Below are 17,268 nucleotides of genomic sequence, written 5' to 3' on the forward strand. Positions count from 1 at the left end.
ATTATATATATATATATATATATATATATATATATAATAACTATATATACTATAAATATGTAAAAATTATAATATATTTAAATATTTTGAGCACTGGAGCTAATTAACACAATCAAATCCACCCTAGCTTCAAAATTAATGTTGCTTGAAAATCGAGTAAAAACTTCAAATTTTAAGTTGAGCCCAAGATTTTACTAAGTTGAGCTTGAGTTTGCTCATGAATACATTGATGATGAATTAACAACCCTACTTAGGTGCATCCTCTTGCTGTCCCATTGTTATACATGTGTGGATATTATTCCCACAATAAAAGAATTAAAATTTTATTGCTTTGTTACCTCAAGAATAATCAAGATTAAGTATTAATTCGATCATATAACTGGTTCATATTTATCAAAATAAAATAGTTTTTTAAATATATTATTAATAAAATTTTATTTTCCACTCGAGTTTTTCTAGATAATTTTCTGTCACTTTGTATTCCATAATTAAATAAAAAAAAAACCTAACAAGCCAATTACAAGCCAATTAAATAATCAAAGGCCAAGGTTCCTTCACTAGAGATAAGATCCAACTCCCTCAAGATTGTGACTCCAGTGTACTCCATCATTCCACGTGTCAACCATCCATCATGTATATTCCGAAAGGCCCCACTGAATCACAAATCTCACGTATCTAAAACCCCCTACTAACCGTTGGATCCCCCATCTGTCCACGTGGCTTTCTCACCTTGATGGGCATTTACGGAATTTCACCTTCTAGTTCTCTCATCAAAAGAAAGAAATCCCATACGCTTCCCATACTGTTTGTTTTCAGTGATAACTTCAAAGCTCTCAAGGCAAGTTCCTTGGCCTCATTTTCATTATTTTTTAAATATATTTATACATAAATGTTACGTGATCAATAAGAAAAACAATTATGATTGGAATTTTCTTTTCAGGGAGTAGTATATAATAGCATGCAAATGGCTATGAAGGGAGTGTATTATTATTATTATCATATACAAAGAAATATAGATCATGTGCATACAAATAAGTTGTTCTTGAAGAACAAGAGAAGGAACAAGTGTTTGGGATCATCATCTTGGTGCAAAGGTAGAACAAAAAATTGGAGCGGTTCTCAATCAATTATGTTTTCTAGGAAGAGTTTTTGTAATCCTCTTTGTGCTCTTGTTGAAGAGATTCCTACAATTACAAAGGTACGAATTTATTTATTCATTTGATTTTTGAATGGGATTTCAATTTTGTCTTAATTTTCTATATTGTACATGTGGTGAGTGTTTATGATTTTAGAGTTTATTTTGATTTATAATTGCTGCTAGAGTTGGGTAGGACCAGATTCTTTTTCAACTATAAATTCAATTTAAAAACTTTCTTCTCTTCTAAAAATATGTTGCATCGTATATAAAAGTTTTATATACTTATACATGTCTTTTACCTTGCCTTCTTGAATAAGTTTATTGGGCCAATAGCACATAGCTATACTTATGTAGTAAAAACCAAAACGGCCCAAACAAGACCTAGAAGCTAGGGTCCCCTTCAACCCTAAAAATAGTGTAGGTTAAACTATTTGATTTAAGTAGTTCAACTATGAACGGGATAGCTTGGGCCAGTGGTGACATATGTTTAGTGGGTCCTAAATAATATTTTTAATTTATTCTTAAACAAAAAATCACTATTTTTTTATGCAATATATTTTGTTCAGTATTTCATATGAATTTAGTTTAAATGTTATAAAAACTATGAAAAAAGACTTATTTTTATTTAAAATTTTTGTGTATCTGATTATATTTTTATTTATAAAATTCAATTCAATCTTATTCAATCCTGTTCAACTCTAGTCGAACCTCTTGACCACCCTTAATCTTTGGTCTTCATTAGTTCAAAGGTCTAAACCGATTTTTACTACATAGGCTATATCCTAAAAATGGGGGGATATTGGAAATCTTTGCACGGGATATGTGATCTTTGTCCTAAGCAATGCTTAACATGTCCAATTGAAACTTATATTCCAACAATTAATTCAATATATTTATGTAGGGGTATATATATATAAGGCCACTTCTTCTACGAACGTTCATAGAATTCAATTTTATAAATGTTTGTGTTTCAGCCTTTGGATTTCAATCCAATGGCTCCAGACCATCTCTCAATCTCAACAGTACACATGCACAGTATTATGCAAAAATATTGTAAATAGTATTTTTGATTTGAACTATCCAATCATAATCATAACAGTAATTCAACCCATCACAGTCGCCCAACCTAGCACTCTCTCATTTTATTCTCAATTGAGTACAATGGTTTGGCTATTATTACTGACCCTGTTGCACTCTCTCTCTACACCAATTCTTTTATGTGTCTCTCTTCTTTATCTCTCTTCCTTTCTAATCTGCGGACATTGTATGAACGTAATTACGTTTACCATATATATGTATATTGTATTTTTGAAAATAAATAAGAAATGCAACTTCTATTTCACGTGAGAAGTAATCACAACTATTTGTATGGGGAAGAAGTTAAAACACATTATTAAGGAAAAAAAATTCAAGTTTATATTAGTTGATATATTTTTTTAAAAAAAAACTTTAATCAACTTTGAAGATTATATAAAATTATATCTAATTATAAAAAAATAAATTATTACACCGGTGGTAATTTATTTTTCTCCAAGTGATAAGTTGAAGGTTCAACTCGTTTTTATCTCAATAGTTGAGGGTCATGGTTTATCTACCTCTATAAAAAAATAATAATTAATAACTATTTTTTAAATATAAATATTTATAAATGTTAATAATTATTTGGTTTATTAGTATCGAAATTCATGTATAACATATTTGTGTTTTACTAAAAAGGTGAGTAATAAAATGAGGGCACAAATATAGTTGAGATTGTAGTTGGCATCCATGTTTGTGTCCACCCCAAACACATTACTTGTTTGAATTCAGGAAAAAAAAAAGCTCAGAAATAGTATACAAGGTAATACCGGCCTTATACTAACTTTGGAATATAGAAATAATTTGATTTAAATGTTAGAAGTAGCAATTATTTTATCATTGGTTATCAAATTATTTAATAAACATGGGTTTGAGAATATAAATTTGGGTACTCAAACTATCAAAATAATTTTTCTTGAATTATATTATTAATCACTATAACAAATAAATAAAATACAATTTATACAATAAACAACATAACATCATACCATCATCATGCAGAGGGTGTTCACCTTCGGCAAAGGAAGGAGCGAAGGCCACAAGGGAATGAAATCTCTGGTAAGTCTTCTTTTATTTTTTATTTTTAAAATAATTTTAATGTTTTAAATTGGATTAAAATAATCTTTTATTTATATTAAATATTTTTTTTAGAATATTTATCAACTATTATATATAAAATATGAAATACCATATTTTTTTTAATTTTCTTCAATTAAAACATTATATATATATTATTATAAAATTATTTTATTCATTTTTCCAAACTCTCTATAAATAAAATAATTCTAATGTTTTAAATTGGATTAAAATAATATTTTATTTATATTAAATATTTTTTTTGGAATATTTATTACATATTATATATAAAATATGAAATACCATATTTTTTAATTTTCTTTAATCAATACAGTATATATATACTATTATAAAATTATTTTATTCATTTTTCTAAACTCTCTATAAATAAAATAATTTTAATGTTTTAAATTGGATTAAAATAATATTTTATTTAAATTAAATATTTTTGGGAATATTTATCACCTATTATATATAAAATATGAAATACCATATTTTTTTTAATGTTCTTCAATTTTCTCTAAACTCTATATTAATTAATAACTAATTAATTAATTAAATTTAAATGGGAAAAATGTGGTATAGCTTGGCGGCAAGGGAGCAAACCTGGCGGAGATGGCGAGCATTGGGCTCTCGGTGCCGCCGGGGCTGACGGTCTCGACGGAGGCATGCCGGGAGTACCAGGATAACGGCCGGAGCTTGCCGTCTGGTCTTTGGGAGGAGATCCTTGAGGGCCTTTGCGTCGTAGAGGAGGAAATGGGCGCCCGCCTTGGCGACCCCGTCAAACCCCTTCTCCTCTCCGTCCGCTCCGGTGCGGCCATCTCCATGCCTGGTATGATGGATACCGTGCTTAACCTAGGGCTTAATGATGAGGTTGTCTCTGGACTGGCGGAGAAGAGTGGCGAGCGTTTCGCGTTTGATTCGTACCGGAGATTCCTGGACATGTTTGGTGATGTGGTGAGTGAATACATGCTCAAATCTTTAATTTGAAAAGATGATATCATGATTAGGGAAAAAAAAGGAAGTTGCTTTAGATCAAAATGTGAGTGATTTGTCTGAGATTAGGATTTGTGCATTTCTTTTCTATTGTTTTTGTCCCCTAATTTGTGAAAAATGTGGCTCAAACTTAGTCAAATTTAGTGGCCTTGATTAATTAATGGTACTGGGAATGGTAGCTACCAAAGCACAAATTTGTGACCGCCTTTCTTGTTATATAAGTAGTCATACTCATTCAGCTGGAAGAGCACACAGATAAGCAAGAATAGAGAGTTAAAGAGAAAGAAACCACACAGAATCAACTCTAATTGTCTCTTATACCTCTAGCATTATTTTTTATACTTTCACATTGGTTTGTGCTCTTTTGATATACTAAGGATTTTGAATTGGTGTGTGTTGAGAGTAATACTTGCTTTTAAGTCTCTTGTAATCCTCCATATTTTGTCATGGTGAAATTCCTCCTTTACTGCTTGTGGACATAGGCCAGATAAGAGTTGAACTCCCTTAAATCTCTTTTCTCTTCTACTAGCTTTTTTTTTATCATCATTTCGGGTTTAATCTTGATAAATAGTTGTCAATTCCAACAAATTGGTATTGAAGCTAGGCTACTTAGATATTCATCTAAATTTTTATAGAATGTTTACCAAAAAGTATGAGCGAGATTCAAGGGAAGGAATAACTTCAATCTTTAGTGAGTCAAAATGGGACTTTTGCTGGTGCAACAAGGCTTGCTAAAAGGCTTGGAAAGGAAAGATGCACTGCTGCCAAGATTGTCTGATGATGAAAAAGCTGAGATTTTGTAGGGGATGCACAACTGCCAGTGGTAGATGAGGTTTTGCAAGAGGTGATGAATGAAACATTAACGGCAAGTTTATATCTCAGCTTAGAGCCTCTTTTAGTGACAAAGCTACTCACAAATTGGTTTTGCAGGAAGCAATGGCTCTAAACTTTTCATATGAAGGTAGATACACCTATCATTGACTATTTAAATGAGTTCAATAGGATTATTATTGATTAAAAAAATGTAGACTACAATATAGATGAGGAGGATCAGGTCTAAGTTTTGTTTTGTTCACTAACCCTTTCTTTTGAGCATTTTGTTGACATCATGTTATACGGGATGGAAACTACTTTTGTTAATCATACCAAAATATCCTCTAAATTTCAAAAAGAGTGTTTCATCTGCCATACAACATTATGGTGACAAATGCTCAAAAGAAGGGATTAGTGAACATAAAAATCTTTATCATGATGGTATCGTAGTCTATATTTTTAAAATGAATAATGATTATATTGAACTCATTTAAATGATTATTATAGTTGTATCTTCCTTCACGTGAAAGTGTAAAGCCATTACTTTATGTATTACCTATTTGTGAGTGACTTTGGCATAGAGAGAGACTCAAAACGAAGCCATAAACTTGCCACTTATGTTTCATTCCACCATCTCTTGCAAATCCTCATCTACTAGAGGTAATTAGATACAACAAAATCCAATCTATTTTGTCATATGATAAGCTTACTGACAGCGCATCTTTCCTTGTAAGGCTTGTAATTGTAGCAAGCTTTGTTGCATTAACAAATCCCACATCTTGACTCATCAGATATTGAAGTCATTTATCTTGTTGAATTTTTCTATCTGATATTTTGTGATAGACATTTGCAAAAATTTAGGTAAATGTCTAAGCAGCCTAGCTCTGATAGTAATTTATTGGACTTGTTTGCTATTTATTTGTATTAACCATGACATATGGATGAAAAATAACAATGCAATAATAGTAGAATACATGAGCGATTTAACGTGGTTCAACCCTCATCCGGCATGCATATACCAATTGCAAAGAGCATTTCCGCTATGTCTCTCATACACTTAGAGAGTCACTGTCTCTCCCACTCAAGAGATCATCAAATCTCTTTCTTTCTCTTGACTCTCTCTTCTTTGGTTATTCTCTTGGGGCTAAAGGGCTCCTTATACGAAGAGGAAAACAAATGAAAATGTTACTAAATTTGATTTATTTTCATGTAATTCGCTCTTTCTTTTAAAGGAAGAATTTATTTATTTTTTAATTTTTTTTACTTATTCACTATCTTTGTATATCAGGAGTAGGTATGTTGTACAAGATTTGAGTGAAAATATTGCTTGAATTTCTTTGTTTTTGAACTACTGGCTTGATACATAGTTTTGATGAGATTGGGGCTCTATATGAGGCAAACATTAAGAAGTCTAGATTAGTAAGTTTAGATAGATCTCCCTGATTAGCTATGACAATGACTCTGCTTTCTTCTCTGACTTGGAGGTCATGGGCATACCACACTCACTATTTGAGGAGAAGTTGGAAGCTTTGAAAGCATCAAAAGGAGTTAGCCTAGATACAGATCTAACTGCTTCTGATCTTAAAGTGCTGGTTGAGGAGTATAAGCAGGTATACCTTGAAGCGAAAAGGGAGCAGTTCCCTTCAGGTACTTGCTTTTCTTCAGCTCATGCACATTGCATTAACAGGGTTGAATGCCATTGATATTCACTATTATAGTCAGACTGCCTGTTTGGCATGAAGTTTGTTCGAAGTTTTGGTGTTATTGTGTTAAACCTTCATGAATTAATTTGATTGATGAAAACCAAGTATTTGTAGCTTCTTTGAAGAATTTGCTGAAGTATGTGTTTATATTCATGTCATTTTTTGCTTTGCAGATCCAAAGAAACAGTTGTACTTGGCTGTGTTAGCTGTCTTTGATTCATGGGATAGTCCAAGAGCTATAAAGTACAGGACTATAAATCAAATAAGTGGGTTGAAGGGCACTGCTGTTAATGTCCAATGCATGGTCTTTGGGAACATGGGGAACACCTCAGGGACTGGTGTTCTCTTCACTAGGAACCCTAGCACAGGAGAAAAGAAACTTTATGGTGAATTCCTCCTTAATGCTCAGGTTTGATTTGGTTATTTACTCTTGAAATTAACTTAAGGTGTGATATATGGCTTACATTTATAAACAAACTATACAACACCAACGAAATTGCCTTAAAATATTATAACAGGTAGAATAAGCCACAATACTTTGAATTAAGATCATCAATATGAAGGTGCTCTGTTGATTACTTCTTACTTGTGGACATGTTCCTATACTTGGGGTTTTTTATAACATCTTTACCCCACTATTCGTGTACGAAATTACTATTTGCTTCCCACTGTCTTAATGCTAGTCAGTGCAATTGGATTGTTTTGTATATTCTGAGGATCATATCTTACCGTTGATTTGTTTTTCTTGTCTAATAGAACAGAGTGGTTATGTAACAGGGAGAGGATGTAGTTGCAGGGATTAGAACTCCAGAGGACTTGGAAGCCATGAGGAAGTGCATGCCAGAAGCCTATGAGGAGCTTGTTGAAAATTGTAGCATTCTAGAACGACATTACAAGGATATGATGGTTAGGATCTATTCTGCGCAAAATTTCTTCTTTTCTTCTTTTTTATTATTCTTTTAAACTCTTTCTTGTAATTGCGCATCATGCAAGGCATATTTGCTGCTCTTGTATAGTGTCTTTAGTTTTCAGAAACCTATCCTTTTATTGATATTAAAATTACTTAAATGGCAACCTATTGTTTCTTATTTGGATATAATTCTAAAGTTTACTGGCATTTTCAATCAAGTACAGGATATAGAGTTCACTGTTCAGGAAAACAGGCTTTGGATGCTGCAGTGCAGATCAGGGAAACGCACAGGAAAAGGGGCTGTGAAAATTGCAGTAGATATGGTTAAAGAAGGTCTTGTGGATGATCGTTCTGCTATCAAGATGGTGGAGCCAGGTCACCTTGACCAACTTCTACATCCACAGGTAAACTCATAAAACTTAAATCTTTTGATTTATCCTAATAGAAGCTGCTCTATATATCAATTACCACACTAAACTAGATTCATTGGACCAATTGGTCTAGCTGCAGTTAAATTATTCTCAATATCAAACCACATCAGATCATCTCATGAGAATATTTCATAGTCCGTGAATTATATGTGATTCATCCTCTTGCTAATTAATCAGTAATTTTTGGAAACTCACTCTAATGGTTAATGGGGCTAGATTTTATGCAACACCTCATTGCTGTAATTAATATCTGATAAATATCTTTGTGTTAAGACTATATATAACCTCAAAGTTACATTTGTATATCATGATCGGATGCTTTGCACATTGCATTTAATGCAGAACAGCATGTTTTCATCTACATACATGATATTTTTATTCACACTTTGCTTTTAAGTAACTATTTGACACCTTGTGTTATTCTAGTTTGAGGACCCATCTGCATACAAAGACAAAGTGATTGCTACAGGCTTGCCTGCTTCTCCTGGAGCTGCTGTTGGTCAAGTAGTTTTTACCACAAATGATGCTGAGGAGTGGCATGCCCAAGGAAAGGCGGTTATTTTGGTAAAAAGCTTTTAATATGGTGTATAATACGTGGAACCAGTCTAACTATCTTAATGATTATTTATGTTTGACCATTGGGCAATAGGATGATTTTTAATTCTTTTGTTGGTGCCTATTGAAAACCTTTAATGTTTCTGTGTTTGTTGTTTCAAATCATTTTTAATGATAATCAAATAACCACATGTAGGTCTTTTAATTTATTGGAAAACTAAGTTTTGTCCTTATCCATGTTCAGAATTCTTGATGTAAAAATAGAAGTTATATATATATATATATATTTATATGTAAAGATAGAAGTTATATATATATATATATATATATTTATATGTATAAATCTCCATCTAATAGCACAGACATGTCTCTAATGATTAAGTGCATTATTTGCTGAACTTTCTCAACTATACCTATTCCCTAATCAATTTCTTAGTTCTTCATGGAAATCGCAGGCATTTGATTATTCCTATCAGAACAATTTAGCTGAATTTCTTACGAGAAATATTTGTGCACTCTTTGTGAAGGTTAGGACAGAGACAAGCCCAGAGGATGTTGGTGGAATGCATGCAGCTGCAGGAATTCTCACGGCAAGAGGGGGCATGACATCACATGCAGCTGTTGTTGCCCGTGGATGGGGAAAATGTTGTGTCTCTGGTTGCTCTGATATTCGTGTGAATGATGCCGAGAAGGTATGGATTTAAAACTTTACAGTAGATCATCTTATTTAACGCACTGATACATATCTGCGGGTATTAGAGAAGAGAATCTTGTCCTTGTTGTGGCTTTCTGTGACATACCTAGTTCTCAAATTCAAGGCTTTATTTTGATCATGGAGAATAAATTTAGTAGTTATTGGTAGAAAAAGAAGATAAAAAATTTTCATTCTTGATAGTTATTGCATGTGTTCCTTTAGGTGGTTGTTATTGGAGACAAAGTGATACGAGAGGGTGACTGGTTATCGTTGAATGGGTCAACTGGAGAAGTAATACTGGGAAAACAGCCACTAACTCCCCCAGTTCTCTGTGGTGACTTGGGAACATTCATGTCCTGGGTTGATGAAGTTAGGCAACTTAAGGTACTGTAGACAAAAGCCAGCTAGAACCTTGGAAATTTCATTTATGTTTTCCTGATCATCCTTTTGTCTTGCTTTTCTAATAGATTAATTTGTTTCATGGTAGGTCATGGCAAATGCAGACACACCTGGGGATGCACTAACGGCAAGAAATAATGGTGCTCAAGGCATTGGACTCTGCAGAACAGAACACATGGTATGTGTTATTTAACTCTTTTTTCCTGATTTACAAGAATAAATAGGACAATGATTTTTCATGAAAATCTTTTTTGGTGCTAAAATTTTGTGAATTCAACTGTTAACTTGTTGAAGAAAGGGTTCTTCAGATATAGATTTTCTTTTCAAACATGTTGTGTATTACAGTTATCTTTTCTTTAATGGGCAGAAAGGCAAATGCGGCAATGTTTTAGATCTCATTTATAAATAATTTGTCAATTTTTCCATAGTCCTATGTTACCTTTCTTTCTGCTCTTCCTGCTTTCTAGTTACTGATATTTCCTGTAATTGCTGAATATGACACCCTGTGATCTTCAAGGATGACTTGCTATTCTGATTTTTTTTCTTCAATATTAAGTGGCTTATCCACCTTTTCTGAAATAAAATAAAATAAAATAATGTCAGTTTCTGTCATTATTTTTAAAAAATTATAAATAGCCAAAAGAATCAATGTATTGTTTTTTTTTTTAACAGGAAATATAGATTTGTTAGAATAATTGAAAACTATGTGAAACTAAGAAATATGGGGTAAATAAAGAATTTAAATCTTCCGTAGAGTTTGTTGTGTCATGTTTAACAGTTACGCTCTGTATTTTGGATCATCAAATGGGATTAGGTTTATTTAGCCAAATTGGCCTTGTTAACTTCAAATTCATGTCTTATTAGTCCAATTTGAGCTTATCATAAACCTAACAGCAGTTAGATCCATTGGGTCTATTTTAGTCCTGTTTTGTCTTTATTAAAAAAGTTTCATGTCTATTTCACATAATAACCACTGCTTTACTCCAATCTTACTCTGTCTCATTTATATGATTATGACATTCTGTACTCTACAGTTTCCATAATTTTTTAAAAATCTGAACTGTAAGAAAAACATAATCATCATACTCTTAAACAAGTTCACAATCTCTGTCTAATATTAACATGCACGTTTGGTAGTTCTTTGCTTCAGATGAAAGGATTAAAGCTGTGCGTCAGATGATAATGGCTACTACTGTTGAGCAGAGGAAAAAAGCTTTAGACCTACTCCTGCCCTATCAAAGATCTGACTTTGAAGGCATATTTCGTGCTATGGATGGTACATATCCCTGATTTTTTTTAATTGAACATTAGGTTTAAATTTCATGTTCATTTGTATTGCATGCTCAGTGTATGACAATGATATGAGCAATGTATTGGCAATTTCATATGAGTGCACTGAAAGTGATTTATATTATGTTTTTCTGTCTATTCTCTTGTATTAACTGTTGAAGTCAAAGAAATAACCTAGATAAGGCATATTAGATTTACAATTGTAAGTAATTCAATATATAATAATCTTAGGAAGAATCCTCTTTTCTGGACATATTTTGTTGCAATGTTTTTTAATTTTTGTTTCTGCAGGACTTCCTGTGACTATCAGATTACTAGATCCTCCACTACATGAGTTTTTGCCTGAGGGCCATATTGAAGATATTGTCAGCGAACTTTCTTTAGATACTGGTATGTCAGAAGAGGAAGTCTTTTTGAGAATAGAGAAGTTATCTGAAGTAAATCCCATGCTTGGTTTTCGTGGCTGCAGGTCAGGCATGTCTCTCTGTTCTGTGTTCACTTACAGTTTGTAATTCTTTGGCTAGTTTTGAACTGATTTTAGAGTTTCATCATTCAATACAGGCTAAAATAATAAATTCTTCTTAAATTTATCTCTTTTAAATTCTCTAATATGTGCATGTCATACAAACTATGAGTGTAACCCCTTTTTTTTCAATCTCTTGAGTTTCTATTATCTTCACATGCTCAATGTTACCTTTTTCTTGTTGCTTATTGAATTTCTCAGCCCTCTTTGTAATGGCGCATTTGTATTTCTTCCATGTTATAATTCTTTTTTATAATCGATTACCAAATAAATTTAAAAATTCCTTATCATACTAAATAAACTGCCAAGTTCTTTATTATTGTTAATTTTCTATGTAATTCACTGCATAATTTATGGTTATCAGGCTTGGTATTTCCTACCCAGAATTGACAGAAATGCAAACGCGTGCTATCTTTGAAGCAGCTATTACTATGAGCAACCAAGGTGTTATAGTTCTTCCAGAAATAATGGTTCCTCTTGTTGGAACACCTCAGGCAAGCCCTTATTCTTCCTTTCTGTACTATGCTTTTTGTTTTCCTTGATTATCAAAAGAAGGATCTCCTATTTCACTACATTTTGTAAATTAGAGCACAAATCTTCTAGGATAAAGAACAATGAGCAAAGAAATCTTATTCTAGACCTTTAGAAGATAGATAATATGTGAAGAAGCTTCATTGAATAGATAGCCACATATTTGCCCAATGTAAGTTTTAGCATCTGACCTCTCCTATAAAGATCTAAGAAACAAAATCTGTTGCGTATTTTCATGTTAAGGACTTCTTACACATTTTACTCTTTTGGACATGGCATCTTGAGTAAGCTTTTAAGGAGCCTTACCTACTTTTTCGAATGCCATAATCCTCACATTTGTTGTTTTTTTTCTTCCCTTCTTGAGATGGAAAACATTGGCTGGTCTGTTATTTCTTCAGCTGTGACCCACTTGACATTATCCCACTGTACGCAATTTCTGGCGTCCTTGTACTCGTTATTGCCACCCACATCCTTGTCATATTTACTTCATTCATAATTTCATATACTTGAAAGTAACATCTTGAACCACCACTCAAGTGGGAGGAGCTGCTCTTTTTCGTCTCACCAATGCATGCTCCTCTGGTTGTTGTCATAGAATGGAAATTCGCTACTGCTCATGTGACTGCACTAGCCCCATTGACTGCGTATGGTGATTTTTTTCTTCTCATCACTGTACTTAAGTTTGTTGGATTCTTGCTTTCCTTCATCTCTCCTGGAGCATTTGATGCATAGATAAAAATAAGAATATCATATTTTTAATGAAATTCTTTCTCCACCAATAATTGTACTTTTGAAAGAAGTAACTTTATAGTTTATTAGAGTGCAAGATTTCTAATCGAAACATTTCATTCATTTGGTATACTCACTTTTGTATCTTTCAACTAGAGTGGCAGGAATTAGGGCATCAAGTGAGTCTTATACGCAGAGTTGCTGAGAGAATATTTTCTGCTATGGGTACCTACATCAGCTATAAGGTTGGAACCATGATTGAAATCCCTAGAGCTGCTTTAGTTGCAGACGAGGTGAGTAATTCTCAAATTAAACAATGGTATCTGATTTTTGATTAAAAAAAAAATCATCTCATGTGTAGAGTAGAATTACTTGCAGCAATGTAGTATTTGCAATCTCTCATAGCTTGTAGGCATCACCAAATATTTTATCACTGTTTTCTATTTAAAAGAATTCTGGCTTGATATGCATTATGGTTTAAATTTGTACAGAGCCTTTTAATGTGGTAATATCTGAGTGGGGTTTCTTATTGATATGATCTTTTTCCAAAAGTTGCAAAGTTTGTTTTGATCCTTACTCCTTGTTCTTATGCTCTTTAATTTTATTGGCAGATTGCAGAGGAAGCAGAATTTTTTTCTTTTGGAACAAATGATCTCACACAAATGACATTTGGTTACAGTAGAGATGATGTTGGCAAGTTTCTTCCAATCTACTTATCCCATGGCGTCCTTCAACATGATCCTTTTGAGGTTAGTTAACAATGACATTAGAGAAGTTAAAAATTAAACTTATTATGACTTCAATGGATGTACATAGTCTTGAAGTAGGATCAAAGGATTCTATATCTTCCATGCCAGTGCTCCTATAAATATCAGGAAGTTATTTGGTATGAACTCATGAAATTGTTCAAACTGTATGTTTTTGCCAATTTCTTTGGTATTTTTTAAGTTATCTTTTTCCCTTGCAAACTGCCAAGAATTGATGGAATGTCTGATCTTATAAGGAGCAGCCCTTACGCAGTATATTACAAGAAGCAGTTTAGTCTACAATCCTCAGTGAGTGAGACCAGACAGAACATAATTGATATTCCTATTTTGACTGAATAAAAAGCTGTGATAGTTATTATACCCTGAAGTGATGTTGCTTATCATGTTATACTTTTGGATCCTGTAAAATATTATTAGGTATCATAACTACTTAATTGTATGCACATCTTCGTTGTATTCTTTCTAATGATGCAATGTTATCCTCACTTCAATGAATTTATTATGCATATACTTTATCATTGTAAAAACTTGATTGTAGCCCCTGCTTTGTCTTGAAAATTTAGGTTCTTGACCAAAGAGGAGTGGGTCAGCTTGTAAAAATTGCGACAGAGAGAGGGCGGAGAACTAGGCCCGACCTAAAGGTACACTTATCTAATTTTGCATGTGAAGAATTTTATTTAGTGCTCATGTGAAGATCAGCTGTATCTCTAAATTTCTTTTTGCTTTTCTCCTTGAACAATAATTCAATTGAGTTTGTGTTGAGATAGGTGGGAATTTGTGGTGAGTATGGCGGAGAGCCATCTTTAGTCGCCTTTTTTGCAGAGGTTGGATTGGACTATGTTTCATGTTCTTCCTTCAGGTTATCTCTATCTTGTTTGCTTAATGATCCGAACTTGTGGATTCATTTTCCATATACTTATGCTGCATTTTAGATTTAGCATCAGGAGGCCTTACAAACAAATCATTATTAATATATATAACTAATGCATGTCGCTCATCGTCATTTTTAATTACCTTGATTTGGAAAACCTTTGTTTGAGCAAATGCTCTAAATCTATCGATGAATTCAAGATTTGCTTGATTGTTATATGACTATTGAAAGAAGAAGATTATTACCAATGGGCAACTTATCATCCAGTTGGAAAGGATGTTTGCCCCATAGAGAAGAAATTAATAAGAATTTTTTTGGTTAAATAAATGTAATTAGTAAAATGGTTTGGGTTTTTGCCTATAAACATGCTTTTGAGTTGAGACCAATCATCCAAATAGATGGACATAAACTAATTAGTGCAGATATTCTGCAAGAACAGCACGCTTACGGAGATATTAACAAAAAGTGGTGATTTTATTTGAGGAGAATGGCAAGTCATTGATGTTCATTTGTGCATTGTTAAATATTAAAATAATAATCATCTACTTGTTGTATATTTAGCTTCACTTCTGGTTGTTTTCACATTTTGATTTATTCATCTCATTGTTTCTTCATCATTTGTTTCAGGGTTCCTATTGCTAGACTTGCGGCAGCCCAAGTTGCAGTTTGAGATTTACATGCTCAGATGTAAATACACAAACCACAAAGATACATTGGAGCCATGTATAATAAAGGAGCTTCTACTTTATCTAAATTGCAGGAATAACTACTGCTGCTCAATAATAAGTCGTGATATATTTGTTATTGTGTTAATCTATAATGTTATTCTGAATAATAAGCGGAAGAAAGAAAGAAAAATTTGTACAATCTGGTTGACTTTCTGATTTTCTTTTTTCTTGATTGAATATGTATTGAGTAAATACACTTCAAATATAAAAAAATTTCTACACCAGTATTGGTTGTTCTTCCTATTTTTTTTTTCATTTCTAATTTTTAAGGTTGACGGTATTCTTGCCAATTCACTAAGGGGATCGACTTATATTTTTTGGGGGCTAATGACCAAGTGGTTTATTGGTATTTGGGTCTCCATTAGAACCCTTCACAAGTGTTTGAGATTTCGAATCAAAGATGAGGCTATATTTCTTGGAGAGTGAGTAGTGGTTATGTGTTGATGGTCTCACCGCTCACATGTGCCCGAGCTCTGTCCCTATTTGCGCCGGTGAGGTTTGTGCACGCTCATGTTTTTTTTAGTGGTTTAAACGCTCATCTTGGCAAAAAGAAAAAAAAAAACTTTATATTTTTTTGGAACCAAATATATTATTTTCGTTTTGAGACCAAAGTGTATTTCATGTGTTGTTTAGTGAAACTGAAGCATTTTCAAATTTTAAGAATGATTTATAAGATATGGATATGATGCATGTAAGTTGAAAATGTTATTAAAATCACTTCTAAGAATAAAAATGAACAATATAGCGGACTATATGGATTGAAATTACACTTATGTTTTATTATTATTATTATTATTATTATTATTATTATTATTATTAAAAAGTAACATGATTATTTTTTTATGATTAATGGATCAAAAGCGATTTCTCTCATCAAACAAGTTATATATTTTGTGTTTTTCCTTTTTATTCAAAATATTATTACATTAGAGATATGAGACATTGCAATAAAATGCAAATATTGGTATTATACCAATAAATAGATGTTTATTATTAATATTAATCATTAAAACAAATAGTATGCTCCATATTTATTGGATTAAACACATTTAATTATATCAAATTCCTAGTTTAGGTGGGTAGGTTTGTGTTAAGTGTATATAAGATAGGGTTGATGAATATCTTAAAAAATGTTAGTTTTTCTTATGCTTAAACTCTTGCAAAAATGTTTAACAGTTAATTGAGGTTAGAACATATATGAAAATAGTTTAAGGGCCAAAGTCATTTATTTTCCCTCACTCAAATCTCAATTATGTGTTAATATACTAAACCCTAATTTTCATAATACCACAAATCTCAAAAAAGGCATATACATAATCAAACATGTATTATCTAGCTAACCAACAATTGAAGTACTTTCTCTTATTAATAGAAGTAGAAGAAGAAGATATTAAGACCTGTAAAACCATTAGCATAGATAGCTTCCATGATCAATCTAGTAAAGTTAATACCTTTATAAAGCAAGGACCACCTATGCATTCAGTAACCAAATGCAGTTAGACAATCAGTGAAGGAATTGCAACCTCTATAAATGAGCTACAAAAGAGATGTTCAATGCTATATTAATAACTCAGATGTTTACATGCAATTCTCTTATCGGCATTCTTCAACATATCGAAAAAGCTAGCACAATCACAAAGAACTTAATTGTGCTTTAGATTTCTCTCTAGTCACTACTTGAGTGCAAACACAAAAGCTTTTGAGGCTAAGCTTGATTCTATCTTAATAGCCATAGAATTTGCCAAAATGACAAATTTAAAATTAGCAAGAACAAAAGTTAGAAGCACCAATTTAATTATAAGGAATCCTCAAAACATATATAAGGGCATGCTTTGACTAATCTAATATACATGCACTGCAGACTTTGCTAGAAAATCTTCTTAAACTCTGGTATCAAATTTCTAAAGATGGTAGCTTATTTTTTTGAGTTTCCAAATATAGGAAGCAATCAAGGATTTAGCAAATTAAATCCAAACTGTCTCCCAATGAAGATCACATAAAACACATATATAGTATGAGAGGTCTCAGGTTTAAAG

At 32.3% G+C, this 17,268-nt stretch overlaps 1 protein-coding gene across 1 annotated transcript; it reads left to right on the plus strand.

Moving 5' to 3' along the window:
- The first annotated feature begins 810 nt into the window (after positions 1 to 810).
- LOC120265016 (pyruvate, phosphate dikinase 2) lies at positions 811 to 15,174 on the plus strand. The gene is made up of 20 exons (XM_039272952.1): positions 811 to 838; positions 941 to 1,198; positions 3,218 to 3,274; positions 3,878 to 4,249; positions 6,586 to 6,748; positions 6,978 to 7,213; positions 7,582 to 7,710; positions 7,939 to 8,118; positions 8,572 to 8,709; positions 9,228 to 9,392; positions 9,617 to 9,778; positions 9,882 to 9,971; positions 10,931 to 11,069; positions 11,375 to 11,552; positions 11,971 to 12,100; positions 13,031 to 13,159; positions 13,478 to 13,615; positions 14,197 to 14,274; positions 14,401 to 14,492; positions 15,132 to 15,174. Exons 2-20 carry the CDS (start codon positions 959 to 961, stop codon positions 15,172 to 15,174), a joined length of 2,859 nt encoding a protein of 952 aa, XP_039128886.1. The 5' UTR covers positions 811 to 838; positions 941 to 958.
- Positions 15,175 to 17,268: the final 2,094 nt, after the last annotated feature.

Source organism: Dioscorea cayenensis, chromosome 7 (genome assembly GCF_009730915.1).
Source record: "Dioscorea cayenensis subsp. rotundata cultivar TDr96_F1 chromosome 7, TDr96_F1_v2_PseudoChromosome.rev07_lg8_w22 25.fasta, whole genome shotgun sequence".
In the NCBI taxonomy this organism is placed as follows: Eukaryota; Viridiplantae; Streptophyta; class Magnoliopsida; order Dioscoreales; family Dioscoreaceae; genus Dioscorea; species Dioscorea cayenensis.

Bases quoted from the DNA above. Each gene is read 5' to 3' on its own strand.
- LOC120265016 (XM_039272952.1), top strand. From the start codon at position 959: ATGCAAATGGCTATGAAGGGAGTGTATTATTATTATTATCATATACAA. The intron at 3,275-3,877 runs GTAAGTCTTCTT...AATGTGGTATAG, and splicing joins ACAAGGGAATGAAATCTCTG to CTTGGCGGCAAGGGAGCAAA. The intron at 12,101-13,030 runs GCAAGCCCTTAT...CTAGAGTGGCAG, and splicing joins CTCTTGTTGGAACACCTCAG to GAATTAGGGCATCAAGTGAG.